This window comes from Canis lupus, chromosome 33 (genome assembly GCF_003254725.2).
Source record: "Canis lupus dingo isolate Sandy chromosome 33, ASM325472v2, whole genome shotgun sequence".
Taxonomy (NCBI): Eukaryota; Metazoa; Chordata; class Mammalia; order Carnivora; family Canidae; genus Canis; species Canis lupus.
Window position 1 is genome coordinate 19,894,481 of NC_064275.1, and position 17,844 is coordinate 19,912,324.

At 44.2% G+C, this 17,844-nt stretch overlaps 1 protein-coding gene across 2 annotated transcripts in view; it reads left to right on the forward strand.

Moving 5' to 3' along the window:
- The window catches only part of GAP43 (growth associated protein 43), a 101,550-nt gene that overhangs the window by 31,923 nt on the left and 51,783 nt on the right, over positions 1–17,844 (forward strand). The window contains exon 1 of one of the 2 annotated variants that reach the window (XM_035710114.2): positions 3,448–3,588. The exons of the other annotated variant lie outside the window; for it this stretch is intronic. Within the exon in view, the coding sequence (XP_035566007.1) occupies positions 3,562–3,588 (27 nt within the window). The 5' untranslated portion in view covers positions 3,448–3,561. Of the gene's footprint in view, positions 1–3,447; positions 3,589–17,844 lie in introns of those variants that run through there. 2 annotated transcript variants of the gene reach the window in all.

A 17,844-nucleotide genomic window follows, 5' to 3' on the forward strand; every position in this document is an offset into this window, starting at 1 on the left:
AAATATAATCTTGAAAAAAAAAAAAAGGAAACATTATCTGTCTCTCCCAATCTCCCAGAAAGTAACAGTGCTAGTGTCTTAGTGTAACAGCCTTTTAGAAAACAGCTTCTTAGAAAAGCAAGCAACTTCCTAGTTACAAATGGATTATATTTCAAAAACACAATGTTAAACCTGAAACTTTTAAAAAGCTTTCTCCATGGAAATAACATAAAACATAAAATAGTCTTAAGATTTCCGGACCTGTCTATAAAATTCAGGTTAAGCCAAATGTAGCTCCAATTCTGTACATTTGTAATGGAAGCACAGGAGAAAACAATGTTACTGGGTTTGGGAAGGTAATAGAACCAGTTCTTGATTGTTGTGCCCAAGATTGTGAATCCGAGAAACCACCAAGGAGCCGACACCGATGCAAGCACACGAGGGTTTATTAGCAAGCTCGAGCTTGGGTCCAAGTATACCCCACACAGTGGAGCAGGGACTTGGACCCCAAAGTGGGTTACAGCTGGGTTTTTTATAGGCTGGTCTAGGGGATTTTCAGAAGGGTTGGAGGAATTTCTCAGGTTCTGTTTACACTCTGATATGGGGCTTTCAAGGGCATTGAGATCTGTTCTCATTCTAATATGGGAATTTCTACCATGGGTGTGGGCTCTGTTGTCTTTCTGATATGGGATTCTCTGCCCAGGGCAATTCTGAGCTCTGTTGTCTTTCTGATATGGGATTCCCTGCCAAGGACATTGAGGACATTCTGCAGTTTTTTCCGGGTAAAGTTCAGCTCTTATTCACAGGGTCCTAAGATGGCTGTACTTGTGCTAATGCTAAACTTTAGGTGGGATGGCCTTAATTTTTCTTGGCCTCCACATTGTTATCTAATTTCACTTGAAAAAAAAAGAAAAGAAAAAGAACCATACACCAACTTCCCTTTTTTGGTAAGGTGTTTTGCTACCCCCTTTAACAGTAGTGGGAATGAAAACTATAGCAAGATTCTTGTTTATTAGGCAACTTTGGGTCATAATGGCATTCTCTCTCTCTTTTTTTTTTTTTTTTTTAAGAGAGGGAGTGAGGGGTAGAGGTGTGGGGTGGGGGGGCAGGGAGAGAATCTTAGGCAGGCTTCAAGCCCAGAACCGAGCCTACACACTGGGCTTGACCTCACAACCCAGAGATACTGACCTGAGCTGTCAGAAGCTTAACCAACTGAGCCACCTAGGCACCCCGATAATGAGATTTTCTTGAGGAATGAAAAAGAAGGGTGCTCAAAAGGAAATTTTCAATGCTGTCTGGGCAAAAGAGGAAATACACCGGGGGGAAAGGGGGTTAAAGTCAGGGCAGAGAGAAAACAGAGAAAAAGAGGATTAAAGAGGAGATGAGTAGCTTATGTGAGCATGTGATATCGTGCAATGTAGGAGACTTGAGTTGCTTAGGTCTAAGGAGAAAAACTTACTGGGCCTCTGTTTCCCCACCCCAGACTCAAGAAAGGAACACTGGGTAAGAGATTTTGTCAATTACCTATATTTACCACCAGATGGCAAAATTGATCCGAGGCCTCTAGGGTCCTGGTCAGTTTGGAGGGGGGGTGGGGGGTGGATTATGTGGCATTATTGTGGCAATTCAATTATTTGCTCCACAAATATTGAGTGCCCACTATGTCCTATCAACTCTGCTAGAACTGAGGTTGACATGGCCAGAGTCCTTGCCCCCAGTGAACTTACAGTTGGGGTGGGGAGTTAACCAAGCACAAGAGTGGCCCCAGAATATTAAAACTCTTCCGTAGTGAGGCACAGACTTGCTCCTTTGGTGACTTGCCTCAATGTCCGCCAAGACAGAACCACAGACATGGGCCAGTAATTCTTTTCCTGCACTCACCTCCGCGCCCACAGGTGGGGGGCAGGGCCTCCTGAACTTCTCCAACCCCACTTCTGCGTCTTTCAGAGCTAAGACTTCAGTCTTCCTTCCAGCAGAACTTACTAGCCTTTTTGGCCTTTTTCCTTCGAAATATTTATCCTGGTGAGGGTGACGGGCATTGATCTGCTTAACCGAAAAGAAGAGGGGTTACAAAAGTCCTCGGCCCTGGGATCCTTGGCCTGTTAGGTGTGTGTTCTCCTTTTCCTTTCCTTTCCTACAAGGACGCAGACCAGGGGGATGAACACACCTCTCACATTCGGGTAACGCTGTGGACATTGGACAGAAAAATAATTCTATAAACAAACTACATTGCATACGACTTCAGATTCAGGAGCCCCCCCCCCATCCTTAGGGCACCCCCAGACTTTTTAAAAAAATCATGCAAAAAAAATAATTTAAAAAAATCATGCAATTTCGGGGATCCCTGGGTGGCTCAGCGGTTAGCGCCGCCTTCAGCCCAGGGCGTGACCCTGGAGACCCGGGATCGAGTCCCGCGTGGGGCTCCCTGCATGGAGCCTGCTCCTCCCTCTGCCTGTCTCTGCCTCTCTCTCTCTCGCTCGCTCGCTCGCTCTTTCTCTCTGTCTCATGAATAAATAAAATCTTTAAAAAATATATAAAAATCATGCAATTCAAAGAACTGGCAGGAATCGTGGGAGTTCGTGGAACAGCACGGCGGGGAGGGTGTAAGCAAACTCTTGTTTTGCCTCAGAAAAGCTGGCTGCGCCTGGGGTCTCCGCGCTCCGTTTCTGCGGGCGCGGACGAGCGCCTGGTGCCCCTTCCCCAGCTCAGCCTTTGTCCCCCGCGCCCTCCCCCTGCACTTGGACCCGGGTCGCCTCCTCCGGGCCCCAGAGCCCCAGGCGTTACCTCCGGCCTCTCTTCGGGGTGACCTCATCCCTTTGTTTCTCCGCGGCTGCCGGCCCCGCCCCGGCCCCGCCCCCTGCCTAATTCCGGGCGGGTCTGCGGGCGTGGTGGGCGGGGCCTCGTCCGCGGTGGGCGTGGCCTAGTTCGCGGTGGACGTGGCGCGGGCGCGGTGGGCGGGGCCTAGTTCATGGTGGACGGGGCCGCGGGCGCGGTGGGCGTGGCCTAGTTCGCGGTGGGCGGGGCCTAGTTCATGGTGGACGGGGCCGCGGGCGCGGTGGGCGTGGCCTAGTTCATGGTGGACGGGGCCGCGGGCGCGGTGGGCGGGGCCGGCCGCGAAACGCCCCGCCCCCTCCGACGCGCCCTCTCGGGGGAGGCGCCCAGCTGGCGGCTGCACCGCGGAGGCTGCTGCGACCTCCGCGACCTCCGCGACCTCCTGCTCGGGCGCTCCTCGCCGCTCTCGGTGGCCCGGAGAACAAAAGCCCCGGGCCTGGCCGCGGCGGAGGAGCAGCCCGGGGCGCCGCGCGGGCTCGCCCCCTCGCCCCCGGGTGTTCGGTTGGCCTGCACCCCCTGCTCGCGGGGACGCGGCCCTCGGCCTCGTCAAGGTTACTCAAGGTTACCCACTCAGCCGGGGGGAAGGACGGCAGTGAAAGCTGGGTCGTTGTAGCCCCGCCCAGCTTTCCTCGCCTGGAGGCTGCAAAATGCACATTAGCATTCCTTGGGCTGCGTGCGCCTGCTTCTCCAGCCCCAGAAGCGGAGGAAGGTGTCTGTCAGCAGGAAAAGACCTCTGGGAACTAACCAGTAATGCCTTGTCATTGGAGTATAACAGAGGTGGGAAAACCAGCCAGGCCAGGGTCAGGGACAATGATCCCTCATTATTTAAAAAAGAAAGAGAAGGGGGGTGGGGGAGAAAGGGTGGGAAAAGAAAAGAAAGAAAAAGCTATTTCCTAGGCTGCTTCATCTGAGCTTTCCATTTCCCACGATGAAGTGCAGGCTCCTTAGGCAATTGGGGGAAGGAAGGGAACTGAAACGGGAGGGAGGAGGTGAGATGACTTCTGCAGGTGTGGTCGCGTTTCGACTCCGTGTGAGATTTTTCTCTTAACCCGGAAAGGCATGGAACCAGCATGCATTCGTTCATTCATTCAATAATATTGTTAAAAATGGTTAAGGAAGTCAACTTAGATGTTACAGACTTTAGCACTTCATGAAACCAGCGGTCTCTGGTCTCAGGGGTCCCATGGAAGTTCAAAATGGAGTGAAAGGCTTTTTAGGATAAAGAAGGAGGAACAAGAAAATAATAAATGAAGAGCTCAGGGTTGACTTGACATTTGGGGGATGGGTTAATTGGATATACTGTGTTTCTGATCAAGTGGAGCATTCATAGGGGTATGAAAACTTAACTTTTCAGTTTGCTGACATGGCATCAGGGGCAAGAGCACCTCCATCTTGGGCCTAGGAATTTACTTCAAAAATATGTGTTGAACATTGAGCACTTACTCTGTGATGGGCTTTGCCTCTGGCTGTAGGTGACCTCAGGTCCACGTGAGAGGATAGCTGCAAGCAAGAGGAGGGGAGAGCTAAGGTGTGGCCCTATAGCTAGGCTAGGGTCTGGATGGGCCTAGTGTACCAGACTGTGAAGGGACCTGGAGAGGAGAAGAGCTGCAGAAGACCAGCGGCACTCGGAAATGATGAGGGTAGGAAGCTGATGGGACTTGGAGCTTTCTCTCTCTTTCTCTGACCTCTTTTTCTTGCTTAAATAGGTTAAAACCAACTGTGGCAGAAAATGAATGATTGCATCTCCCATTTGTTTATTTTTAGCAGTCTTGGTTTTTACCCCCCAACTAGGACAGTAAATTTCATTCAGATTTTCCATACAGGTGAACAATGAGGCTTCAAAAATTATAAAATAAGGTGTTCCCTTTAGAAGAGCTTCATGCTTTCATGTAAAGGCTTTTGGGAAAGTGGAGAAGAGATAGCTTTTTGCTGGCTGCCCAGTGATAGATATGGTCCTGCATTCTGAAACGGTTGGAATGAGGTGCCTCAAGGAAGGTGATGTCCGCTTTCCTGATGAGGTGGGTCCTTACTAGATCATCGAAGCCTATAAGCAAAGTCATCCTGAACTGTGCTGACTCAAGAGTCCGTACATGGGAGGCTAGTCAGTGGACAAATTCCATGCTCCCTCGGTTTGGTGACCCTCCTTTGGAAATTGGCACATTTGAGAATGATCTTAATCTCATGAATGTTCAATGTATAGAACTAACTTTAGAATGTAAGTGTCTGTGTGGGGGAGACCCTGCCCATCCCAAGTAGTAGGTCTGGATGACAGTCAACTTCTCTGAGGCTTTCTTTTCTACAGAAATAGGAAAATGGAACATACATATATATACACACATATTTATATATATGTATGTATATATTTGCACACAACTAGGACACTGGTACTTAGAATATTTGAGTCCTGAATCTCCTAGTCAACGCCCTTAATGTACAGACACAGAAATGGAGGCGCAGGGAAGTGAAGGGACTTCCATGGAGTTGCAAGGTTGGGATGTATCATGTTTATAGCCCTGGTCTCCTGACTGCTAGGCCATGGTTTCTGCTACTTCCCCTGCTGCTCCTTATTTCTCTGTGCTTTGTAAGAAGAGAAGCACCTCTGAAATTATATATTTTTTTTAAATCTTTTTTTTTATTTGTTTATTTTTTTATCTATTTATTATTCATGAGAGACACAGAGAGAGAGAGGCAGAGACACAGGCAGAGGGAGAAGCAGGCTCCATGCAGGGAGCCTGATGTGGGACTCGATCCCGGGTCTCCAGGGATCCTAAACCGCCGAGCCATCCAGAGATCCCCTGAAATTATACTTTGGTGTAAAGAAATATTCAAAAGAACTGTGGATTTCCTGGGATGGGTGTGTTTGGTCTGGGTGTTGTAAGCTAGTACTTGTCACATGGTCATGTGCAGAAGATTTGTGAAAACGCAGATCCTGATTAGTAGATCTGGGGCAGGGCGAGAGTGCATCGCCACCCAGCTCCTGGCGTACAGATACTGCTGGTCCGAGCCCTGAGCAGCAGAATTGTCAACAGCATTTCCTCCCTGTCTTTTCTTTCTCACTGATGGAACAGCCCTGGGGATTTAAGGAGCCCTTTTTTCCCCTGTTACCAGGTCACTGTGTTCCCTCAACTCATCTAGATGCCTTTCACTTCCTGGTCCTCACTCCAACCTGAGACTGTTAGAAACAGTCCCTGGAGACATGTGTCTTGAGCTGGAGGGTGTGATCTTTTGTCTAGTGACTTAGCACCATCTAACTTGATTCCACAAAAGCTTTCGCACATAAGCAACTTACTCAACTCTGATAGTTGGTTATAAAAAAAAGTCTTTTTTTCCTCTCCCACAAGTGTCCTCCCAGCTGCAGCTCATTTCTCTCCTTCTGGGAGTGCAGCTGTTATGCTGCTAGCTAACAGGCAGGGCCCTTCCCCTGGGGCTCAGCAATTTTCTGTGCATTTTCCCACCACTCCTGCCTTGCATTTCTTCTCAAGCTGTGTGAGATACCCGGATTCAGCCCTGAGTGTCTTTGTGCATCGGTTGAGGTGTGCAGGCAGCTAAGGGACAACCCAGAAACCCTTCCAAGGTAGGCAAGCTTAGTGCCTGCCACTCGGTCCTCAGTTCTCTGAAGCCTGCCTGCCCCAGAAGAGCCTCTGCCTTTGCTCTCTTAAGTTGCTCTATGAGCTCACTTTCAATCCTCCTTGTTATTTCCTCACCTGTGAAAATAGTAAGTCTCCTCACTAAAAATAATAGCATCTACCTCATACAACTGTTATGGTCTTTTTCCACGTAAAACACTGCGCTCAGTGCCTGGCACAAAGTGATCAATAAATGTTAGCCTCTGAAAGGGTCCTGAACCCAATTCCAGTGTGGGGGGTGGCGCTTCCCTGTACCAATAACAATTCTCCAGACACCAGCTGAGTGCCGTACAATTCAACTCAATTCTGACACTTTATTTGGAGATAGTATCAGTTCCACAGTAAAGGCCTCAGTCCCCCCAAAAATTGCCTTTCACTTCAGACACCAGTGGTAAGCCCAGGGTTGATACCTGTACTTCTGACTGGCTGCCTGTAAGTCAGAGGTTCCCATCATCCCCTCCTTGGGTTCAATGCATTTGCTAGAGTGACTTCCAGAACTCTGGAAAATGGTTGATTCACCAGATCCCTGTTTTATTATAAAAAGGTATAAGTCAGGAGCAGCCAGGCGGAAGAGATGCACTGGACAAGGTGTGGGGAAAGGGTGCAGGGCTCCATACCCCTTCCCACTAAGCCTCTCTCCCCAAACCCCCATATATTCAGGAGCTGGGATGCTCTTGAAACTGATCTTTTGTGTCTTCATGGAGACTTCATTACTTAAGCCAAGTTGATCAAATCATTGGCCATTGGTAATGGATTCAACCTCCAGTTCCCACTTCTCCCCAGAGGTCAGGGGGTTGGAACTGAAAGTTTCAACCCTCCAATCACTTGGTGGTTCTCCAGGCAACCAGCCCCACCCCTAGGTGCTCTCCCAAAGTCACCTCATTAACATAACAAGACGCCTTTATTGCAATCATTACAGGAAATTCGAAGGGTTTTAAGAACTCTGCCAGAAATGGGGACAAAGACCAAATACGCATTTCTTAATAAAAGTCACAGTATCACAGTCTCTACTAATAAGACAAGATTCCTGCCCTCAAAGATCTTATAAAATAATGGAGTTGGGAAATAAGTACACCAATAGCTGGAATGCAAAAAAAATTAATAAAAATACAAGGATGCTGTGAGAGCTTAATGTAAAGATAACCTCTGCCTCAGAGATTGGCAAATTACAATCTATGGGCTATGAATGGGTTTTTTTTTTCTAAGTGGTTGACAGAAAGTCAAGAGTAATGCTATTTTGTGACACTTAAAAAGTGCATGCAATACAACTTTCAGTGTTCATAAAGTTTCATTGGAACACAGCCATGCTCATTCATTTACGTACCAGCTATAGTTTTTTTTTACACTACAATGAGTTGAGGAGTTGTGACAGACACTACAGAACTCAGTAAATAAAAAAAATTTTTTTTTTTTAATTTTACTTTCTGGCCCTTTACAGAAAAAATTTGCTGAGCCCTGAACTGTTCATTTAGGGTGATGCAAGAAAACTCCTCCTGCCAAGGAGGTAAGGATTGGGATGAGTCAGGAAGGGCAGGCGGGGTTTCAGCAGAGACAGGACAGAGAAATGCTTGAGGGGTCCACATCCTAGATGAAGTCCGAGAACTTGGGGAGTAAGGTGCGTGTTCAGTGAGCAGCATGTCAATTACTTGGCTAAAGTAAAGGGTGTGCGACACAGAAGACGCTGGAAGGGCAGGCTGGGCCCATTCCATGAATTTCTCAAATGCTACAACAATGCATAACTTTTGAGTGTGAAAAGCAATGGGAATATGTTAAGTGTTTTGGGAGGGGCAGAGGGAAGTTTGTGGTGGTGGAAGTAGACAAATTATGAAACCATAATTCTGTTTTCATTTAATCTGATAAAATGTGTAGCAGAGAATGGAAGGCAGGCCAGTTATGAGAGTGTCTATAGTTTTAGCTTTCAGGGAATAATAATAATAATAAGGGAAATATGGGTATAATGCTCCAAGGTGGAATTTCAGACTTTTGGCAAAAGGGGAATCTTTAAGTTTTCCCTGCATACCCCCTCCACTACTAGCCACCCCCATTATTACCTTAATTCTCCACAGTGGTTTAACTATCTATCTGTTCTTTATTCTTGGGTTGCTTGTATACCATGGCACAGCCGACTGATGTACCCACCCAGAGGCTGCAAAGGTACCAGGTGACTTTACTTTTTTAAGCTCACCGGGCTTCCCACCCCCCACCCACCCCCTTAAGATTGTATTTTTAAATAATCTCTACATCTGACCTGGGGCTGGAATTTACAACCTTGAGATCAAGAGTTTCACGTTCCACTGACTGAGCATCCAGGCCCCAGGCTCCCCAGGGTTTTATATGTGACTTTTTTTTTTTTAAGATTCTATTTACTTATTCATGAGACACGGAGAGTTGCAGACACACAGGCAGAGGGAGAAGCAGGCTCCCTTCGGGGATCCTGATGCGGGAGTCGATCCCAAGTCCCCAGGATCACGCCCTGAGCCAAAGGCAGATGCTCAACCACTGAGCCACCCAGGTGCCTTATATGTGACTTGTAGCTGTAAGTTCAGCCTGAGTAGAAAGCAGGGAACTATCTTAGCCTGGAGCTTCCAGTTGCCCCAACTTGAATTGCCCAACCTACAGGGGAAAGATGCTTATCGGATTGCCCTGGGATCTTTAATTTCTAGTTTTGGGTTTAGTCCTGAGCAGACACAGCATGTGGGGGATCAGACTTCTGATGAGTAAATTGGAACTGAGGGAAGGGTGCTGGCATCACCTGAACTCTCAAGCTCAGGACAGTTTCCAAGTCTTCTCTATGTTGTGACACACCTGTAAAGCTCTTTTTTTACAGTTTTACAGAACCGGGCCAACTTGGTGCTCTATGTGGCTCTTCGTGTGGTGCGATATCACTTATGAGAAGGTTATGGCCCATCTCATAGTTGTCTATGCCTCAAAAATAAAGGAGAGTAATTTTCATTCACCTAAAGACCTCAGAATCAGCCTTAATATTTTCTTATTTTTACCCAATTCAGCCTAATTATTCTGGCTCCAAGTTCTGATTATCATAAATCCCTATGTGACTCATACAGACTAATTCAGAAGTTGTAGAATTTGCCTGCCTCGTTTCAAAAACAGAGAAGAGGGAACTTTCTTTCTTTGGTGGCACCAAACAGTATAGTGTTTCTCCCTACAGAACCACAAAATGGGAGGTATGCTGGTTCTTTGTGCCATGATGAACACTGTCACTAAATTCCTCTACTGAACTATATGACTTTTTTTTTTTTTTTTTGAGAATATAATCAGAGCAACTAGTATGACAACTATGGAATGTTCTAGATGAGTTTCCCTGTTTGCTTCACCACAATTGTGAGAAAAAGAACAGGAAAAGTTGATTCGAGAAAAAGGCAATGTCTAATTCAAGAACTCTGGCTGGATTAAATCCTCAGATCTGGGAATAAGTCACAGAACCTGCTGTTTTCCACCTGTTCAACTCCTTCCTTCTGATAAGAACTCCTATAAGTGACTCGAGTTCATTCATCTGCTTTTCTCCTGTAATTAAATAGCCCTAATTCCTGACCTGGGGTCCTCTCCCTGCCACTTCCCCCAGTATTTTTTTTTTCTCTGATCTCTGATATTTTCTCTCTTCTACTTTCAGAATTAATAGGGAACCTGGTCTCTGGGATCTCCTCAACATCCCAAGTGTGTGAATCCTCCGTCTATATTTTCACAAGGAAAATGAGTCATGGCATCACCTGGGTGATGAGGTCATGATGCCACAGCCTCTGCTTTGAAAATGTATTCTGTTTTCAATTTCTATTTTCTATTGTAAAGAGATTTTGAAGGGGGAAGAAGAAATTGTGGTGATAGCTCTGAAGCTGGGTCCTTTAGACACTCAGAACTAGCCCAGGCCTAGCAGGCATTGGCCATGAGAAAGTCCTGGTCTGAATTCCCCCATCCTCCTCTCACATTTCACTTTGCCTGAGAGCCTGGAGGCAAAACCTGCAGAGAGTAGATCAGCCCAGTCTTCTTGGGATGATTTTATCTCACATGCAATCTATACAAGTATTTTGAGTTCAAATCCTGGCTCTGCCATTACCAGTTGTATGATTTTGAGCAGTGATTTAATGTCCCTTTATCTGTAAAATAATAGTACCCAATGTATAGTCTTGTTAGAATTAAACTAGTCAGTATATATATTTAATGAATATATTTGTGTGTATATATAGAATATGTAATAAAGTACTTGGAAGAGTACTGGGCATAGTACTATATAATTTTTTCAATTCATTATTAGTATTATTTCCTCTAAGGATCTGATGGTATTTTATAGTCTTTACCTTTAAAGGGATTTGTTGTTGTTGTTGTTGTTTTTTTGGGAGGGGGAGGCATTTATTTTTTTGAAATGTGCATAGCCCTGAAAAAGAATTCCTTCATGAGCTATCAAAGAAAGGAAAGCATAAAATACTCATCAAGTAGGGCACCCAGTCCCTAGTCTCCAGAAAATAGTCATTTTCACTTCAGTCATTATATCTTCTTCCAAACAATTCTTTATTGAGCTCTCAAGTATCAGGCACTTTAGAAAATTTAAAAGAAAATTTTGCACAGTAGGTATTAGTATTCCAATCTAAAGTTGAAGAAACTGCATTGTAAAGAATTTAGGTAGTTTACTTTAGGTCATACATTTAAGTAGTGACTAAAACAGGATTTGAACTCAAATCATTTGACCCCAAAACCAAGCCAGGGAACATGTACTCAATGAATGTCAGTGACTGATGATCAAGAGAAGTAATGCCAAAAACAAAGGGAAGGGGGACGCCTGGATGGCTCAGTGGTTGAGCAACTGCCTTCGGCTCATGATCCTGGAGTCCCGGGATTGAATCCTATATCCCTGCTTCTCCCTCTGCCTGTGTCTCTGCCTCTTTCTCTCTGTGTCTTTCATAAATAAATTAGAAAACTTAAACAAAACAAAAACAAAGGGAAGAATAAGAGAAGAAGAATGACAAAAACATGAGCAAATTTAGACTCAGTTATGATTTCCTGTCTAGTAGCTTGGGAATAGAAACCCAGTTAAGTGGAAGTCTATTTGTCCTCAAACTATTTCCTTCACCTGATATCCCTGACCCACCCCCAACAAAAACACTCCATTGTTTGTTTGTTTTTTTCACACATAGAAGAATACCACAACATACCTTCCAGAATCAGAGAGAAAACATACTTGCACTTTTTAAAAGATTTCTCAAATACTGCTGTAAACGGGCAATCACTTACCTGGTGACTGATAGAGTACATTAAGGCATGTGCAAACTATTGCTAATAGATAGCAGTGGCCCCATTAAATCATCCTACCAGCCTCATATAAATAAGCCTACAGTAAAAAGCTTTCCCTAATGAGTGCAGTTTCAGGTAAGATCACCCACTCCCCCTTCCAAACGTGTCTCTACTGTCTCTGCCCTTAACCCCTTCTACATAGAGATTCTGGAGCTGTTTCTGTCCAAAGATCTGAAATACAGACCAATTCTGTTAAGTGAAAAGTGTTTCAAGTAGTCTATGTGCTGATATGAGGGTTGCTACTTATCCGTTGATCCCTTCTGAGCGTTTAGTGTTGAATTCTTAGATTGAGTTCTCTGTTAAATTCCATAAAATGTAGGGGATCGGAGGCCTAGAGTTAAGACCCATTCTACCATTGGGGGGCTTTTCATTCTGTTTCAGTTTCTTCATTTTGCAAAAGGGATAGCTTGCTCAGCCTAGAGGGACAGTTTTATGAAGTTGAAAGTTGAAGAAATATGAAAATTCAAGCTATTGTCTTTTTTTTTTTCCTTAGTCAAAGGTATCCGAGTTCTTCTCCATCTCTCATCAGCCAGGTTTTATAATAACTTGCACTCTGATGACACATTATGTACCCTCACTAGATGTTAAGCACAATGACATTGGAAGGAGTTCTACTAACTAGCCAGTTGGATAGAGTTGGAAATCCCAAATCATGAAGCCCCTCTCTCTTCAGGAGCATCTGTTCCTAAGCTAAACCCTTGCAAAATGTTGGGCAGCTGCATCCACAGCTTTTACCAGGTATGCGTATGACCATACATGTGTAAAAAGAGTAGCTCTCAGAACTTACACACTTACACATTGTTTCACTGATGTGTAAGGTCTATAGCTTGATCCATGGGTTAGATATGTGAAATGGAAGCTGGATGAGATTTTTTTTTTTCCTGTGAGAGTGTGGTTGTCAAGTGAAGGGCATAGATTTTGAAAATAAATAGACTTGCATTTTAAATGAATTTCTGTCACCAGATGCTTGACCATGTGGAGGTTTAGGGATGGATATAGTTAGGGAGGATTGGTGTGTGTTCAGTGGCAGAGGAGAGGGATTATGGTTTATGCTTGACACTGAACAGATCCTCCTCTTTCCCCAGGATAGAAAGAAGTAGATTGAGTATTGTGGCACATTTTAGACAGATTTCTCCTTATCTCTTTGAGGATAGATAGCTCTGGAACACTGTAGTGTTAAGGAAATGGACTCTCCTCCCTAGGTAGGGATACCAGTAATCATGGAGATGAATACAAGGCCTTACAGCCAAACCTCATCAGTATTGTAGGGATAGGGAGGGGAAAAATTCTTCCTGTACTTTTCAAGGTCTTCCAACCTGCCCAAGAATTAAATTAACATGAGACAGGAGAAAAAAAAACCAATTTTATTACATGTGCATGGCAGTCCAATAATGAAACTGAGATCCAGAGAAATGACAAGGGTGGGCAGTTTTCATATATTTTAGACAAAGAAACAATATAAGTGTGATTAATTGACAAGGTAAAGAAAACATGTGTTGAGGCAGCCCGGGTGGCTCAGCGGTTTAGCACCGCCTTCAACCCAGGGCCTGATCCTGGAGTCCCGGGATCGAGTCCCACGTCAGGCTCCCTGTATGGAGCCTGCTTCTCCCTCTGCCTATGTCTCTACCTCTCTTTCTCTCTCTGTGTGTGTCTCTCATGAATAAATAGATAAAATCTAAAAACAAAAATACATGTTTGGGAAGTTAATAAATTCTAAGCAGAATTAGGCTGAGGTAATAGGTTAGGAAAAAAATAACAAAGTTTGTTTCTACAGCTTTCTCAATTTTTAAGTCCCTATATCTGGTGATAAGGATATTGTTTTACTTCTTAGTACAGGGGGGATATTTCTCATATGGGAGATTTGTTTCCTGCTGTTAGGGGAAGAGAGGAGGGCTTAGAGTGTCCTTGAACTGGTTGTTTCCCAAATAGTTTCCATTCAAAATAATTAATATGCCAGGGTGGTGTATTTTGGGGTGGGCTGCCCTGGGTCTCTACAGTACTTCCCTTATTGTCTTATCTAGTCTAATGATAATGTAGAAATTACTCTGAGATTGTAGTGATGAGGCCAATGATCAAAGTGAGAAAAAGTAGCAGCTAGCCCTTTTTGAACATGTGCAACATGACAGGGGCTATGCTAAGAACTCTAGCTGTCACACTCACTCATGTAATCCTCACAGCAATCCAGCATGAGAGACTTGTTCTTCCCACCATCCTGCAGGTAAAGACAACTGAAGCTGACCTGCCAAGCTCAAGAGCTGGTGATCAAGTGGCAGAGTTGAGATCCAACCCGAAACACATTTAACTCTACAGCCTATGCTCTTAGATATCAGGGAATCTCGGCTTGCTACATTTTTTAAATGCACTGGTTGAGGAGTAGAACTGAGGTAGGGTTTCATCATTTCGAAGCTGGATAACACGGGCTCTTTTCTGTTTCCTTAGGTACCTCAATTATAAAACAGGCACAGTGATATGTTTCTCATGTGTTTATGATGAGAATTGAATTGAAATACTACCTGAATATGCTGTCCACTCATTATACATATAAGTGGATAGAGAGACCCCAAGCATTAGTGTCCCAGAGTGAAGAAAGGACATCTGGCCAGTTAGCTTGAGTGCTGCTCATTGACATTCCCTCTGGAATCCCCACAGTGTGGCACATAGTCACTTGACAACTACAAATAAATATGTTTGGAGCTTCAACCATGAGCCAACGCTATTTTAGCTACAGAGGTTTTTTAGTTTGTATAAAACCGACAAGGTCCTGCTCTCCAAAAATTTATAGTCTAAGGAAATAATAATGAAAATATGCCACATAATCATAACCACAAAGAAGGAAAAGCAAGTAGGCCAAGAGGAAGGGTGTGTGTTAGAATGGTTGAGGGAGGTCTCTGTCATTCATGTATTCATTGAATAAAATACATCAGGTACTACTAACTTAGAATATAATTTATGAAAGAGGATTAATTAGAAATAACAAATCAGGGTATCTGGGTGGCTCAGTGGCTGAGCATCTGTCTGGCTCAGGTCATGAGCCTGGGGTCCCGGGATCGAGTCCCACATCGGGCTCTGTGCATGGAGCCTGCTTCTCCCTCTACCTATGTCTCTGCCTCTCTCTTTGTGTCTCTCATGAATAAATAAATAAAATCACTAAAAACAAAAAAGAAATAACAAATCAATAATCACTATTCAGTATAAGAGAAGAATAATTAAGTACTTATTGTGTCTTGTATTCCTGCATGTCCAACGGTAGACATTTGGAATATCTTACCTGGAAGTAGGATAGTTTTCTATCCTGGGGTCTGGGGCTTCTCTTCCTTTTTTTTTTTTTTTTTTATTTATTTTTTATTGGAGTTCAATTTGCCAACATATAGCATAACACCCAGTGCTCATCCCGCCAAGTGCCCCCCTCAGTGCCCATCACCCAGTCACCCCAACCCCCCCGCCCACCTCCCCTTCCACTACCCCTTGTTCATTTTGGGGATTCTCTTCCTGATGCTTGGTTCTGAGCACCTTCTCTGGCAGCTTGGGGCGTGGTTTGCTCTTGGGAACTCACACCGGGGAGCAATTCACCTGTGAGGGTGGTATGAGAGGCGGTCTGTTGGTAGACTGCTTTTCTGTCTCTTCCCAGATGTATTGGCTGCCCGCTGTTCTCCCTCTTTGTCCAGATGTTAGCAGAAGAAGCCTCCCAGTCCCCTCTTACAGTCTTCTATGTGATCCCAGCCTTTTCAGCACTTGATGGGGAGTGCCTCCCTTTGTTTCCTGTGCAGTGGCCTCTATAGGCATAGAGACTTCTCCAAGAGCAGGATTTAGTGCCTCTGTCACCTTGCCTGCCTTTTCCTCCTCTCAGCATGCCACTTGTAGGGCAGTGAACACTTGCAGAGGTAGTGAGCTACCATGAACACTTGTCAGAGGTCTGGTCTCACTGCTCAAGAATGGAGTGCCTTCCTCCTAGACCTGACTCTTAGCAAGTATTTGCTTGAGCACCATGTTTGCCATACTCCCAAGGTTTTCAGAAAGAGTTTTGTCAAATTGTATCCACCACATGCCCTTATAGATGGACCAGCATAAGTATGTCCCTCATCTCAATTTGGGGCTCTTCCCAGCTCCAGTTTGTGGACTGAGACCTTTCATCTTTAATAACTAAGGGACTGTAGCTATCCCCAGCTCGCAATCATACGCCCTAAGGCTCATTATACAGATCAAGTATAGAGATCAAGTATAGTAAATAGAGGGAAGGGAGAGGGGTCTCCAACAACCTCCAGTACATATTTTCATCTGTTTTACAAATGGAAAATCAGACACATATATTTGAAAAATAATTTTTTTAAAGATTTTATTTATTTATTCATGAGAGGCACAGAGAGAGAGAGGCAGACACACAGGCAGAGGGAGAAGCAGGCTCCGTGCAGGGAGCCCAACGTGGGACTCCCATCACAGGGAGCCTGATGCGGGACTCGATCCTGGGTCTCCAGGATCAGGCCCTGGGCTGAAGGCGACGCTAAACCGCCGAGCCACCCAGGCTGCCTGAAAAATAATTTGAATGATAAGACTCTAGCCAATTTATAGATAAGATAAATATAAGTCAGTTGTCTTTATCTTAGATTTTTTGCCATTTTCAAGTAACTTTTGAAATTATTATTATCAGTGCCATTCTATAGCTTTGAGATCTCTCTTGTCTGATTTCTACTCATTTCATAATTGGTTTTTGTGTTCAACCTCACCACATGAGATCAGTCACCTAGGTATTGGGGGGTCACATACCTGTTTTAGTCAGATGCTCATGAATTCCATCCCAGGGAAATGAAGGATTTTAATGAAAGTTGACAAAATGGAACTCCAGACTTCCTTGTCTGTCATCATCTTTCTGAAATGACACTGACATGTTCAAATTTTGGATTCATTCAATAAATATTAATCAAACATCTACCATGTGCCAGGGACCATTCTAGCAACTGGAAATCCAGCTATGAGCAAAATGGACAAGGTCTTTCATACGCTGACTTTTGTCTGTTAGAAGCCACCAATTATCATATGCTTTTACTCTTCTCTCTGTCTTTGTGGGACATAAAGGGTTACAAATATACAATACAAAATAAAAGATAACTCTTTTGAAAGGAAACTGAGTTCTCTTCCAGTAGTGCCTTACCCTGTGTTGCATATGCCACCTCATATTCCTTTGGAAGCAGGTGGGCTGTACATGTCAAATAAATAATATAAAAATAATATAAATATTAAAAATATTTATAAATATTAAAATAAATAATAAAGGTAAGCTAAAGACCCATGTCTTGATCACTGGCTATTATCTGAAAAGTTAATATTACTATTCCAGTTTCCAAAATGAGATATTTAGTTTTCTCATATAGTCAGTCAAACAACGAGCATTTCTCACTCATTTATTTTAACTCTGAAGCTGCAGCAATATGCTGCACCTTTTATTTGAAGGGAAAAAGAGAGTTCCTTTGCTGCCACTCTGCCAGGATTTGTAAAATCACTCTTGATGTCTTACATTCCCCCAGAGATATTTTTAGTCATTATATATTTGCCTTGCTTCCACCTGACCAGGAACTAAAAAAAAAAAAAAAAAAAGTGCACTGGACTGAAAATCAGAGGGTTCTTGTCTTTTGGTTTTTTTTTTTTTTTTTCAAGATTTATTTATTTACTACAGAGGGTGGAGAGGCAGAGGAAGAGGGGAAGCAGACTCCTCACTGGGCAAGGAGCCTGATGTGGGGCTTGATCACCCTACTGGGAGATCATGACCTGAGCTGAAACCAAAAGTCAAACACTTAACCCACTGAGCCAGTCATTTAACCCACTGAGCCACTCGGGCGCCCCGGAAAATTGGAGTTTCAAAATGTGATGACAGTTGTTGGCAAAAAACACCATTACTCTCACCTGCATCCTACTCCCCGCAACCCCAGCTGCCTCACATTCTTAGTTAGACCTTCAAACCAGACTGAGTGTTGAAGGAACCCTGCATATCTCAGCTGTGTCGATTCATCTTTTTGAACAAGACTTTCTTCCTAACAATTGTCCAGAAACCGGAAGACATTTTATCCTCACAACTGGAGGACATTGGTCCATCCTCCTTTTTCTCCTCCAT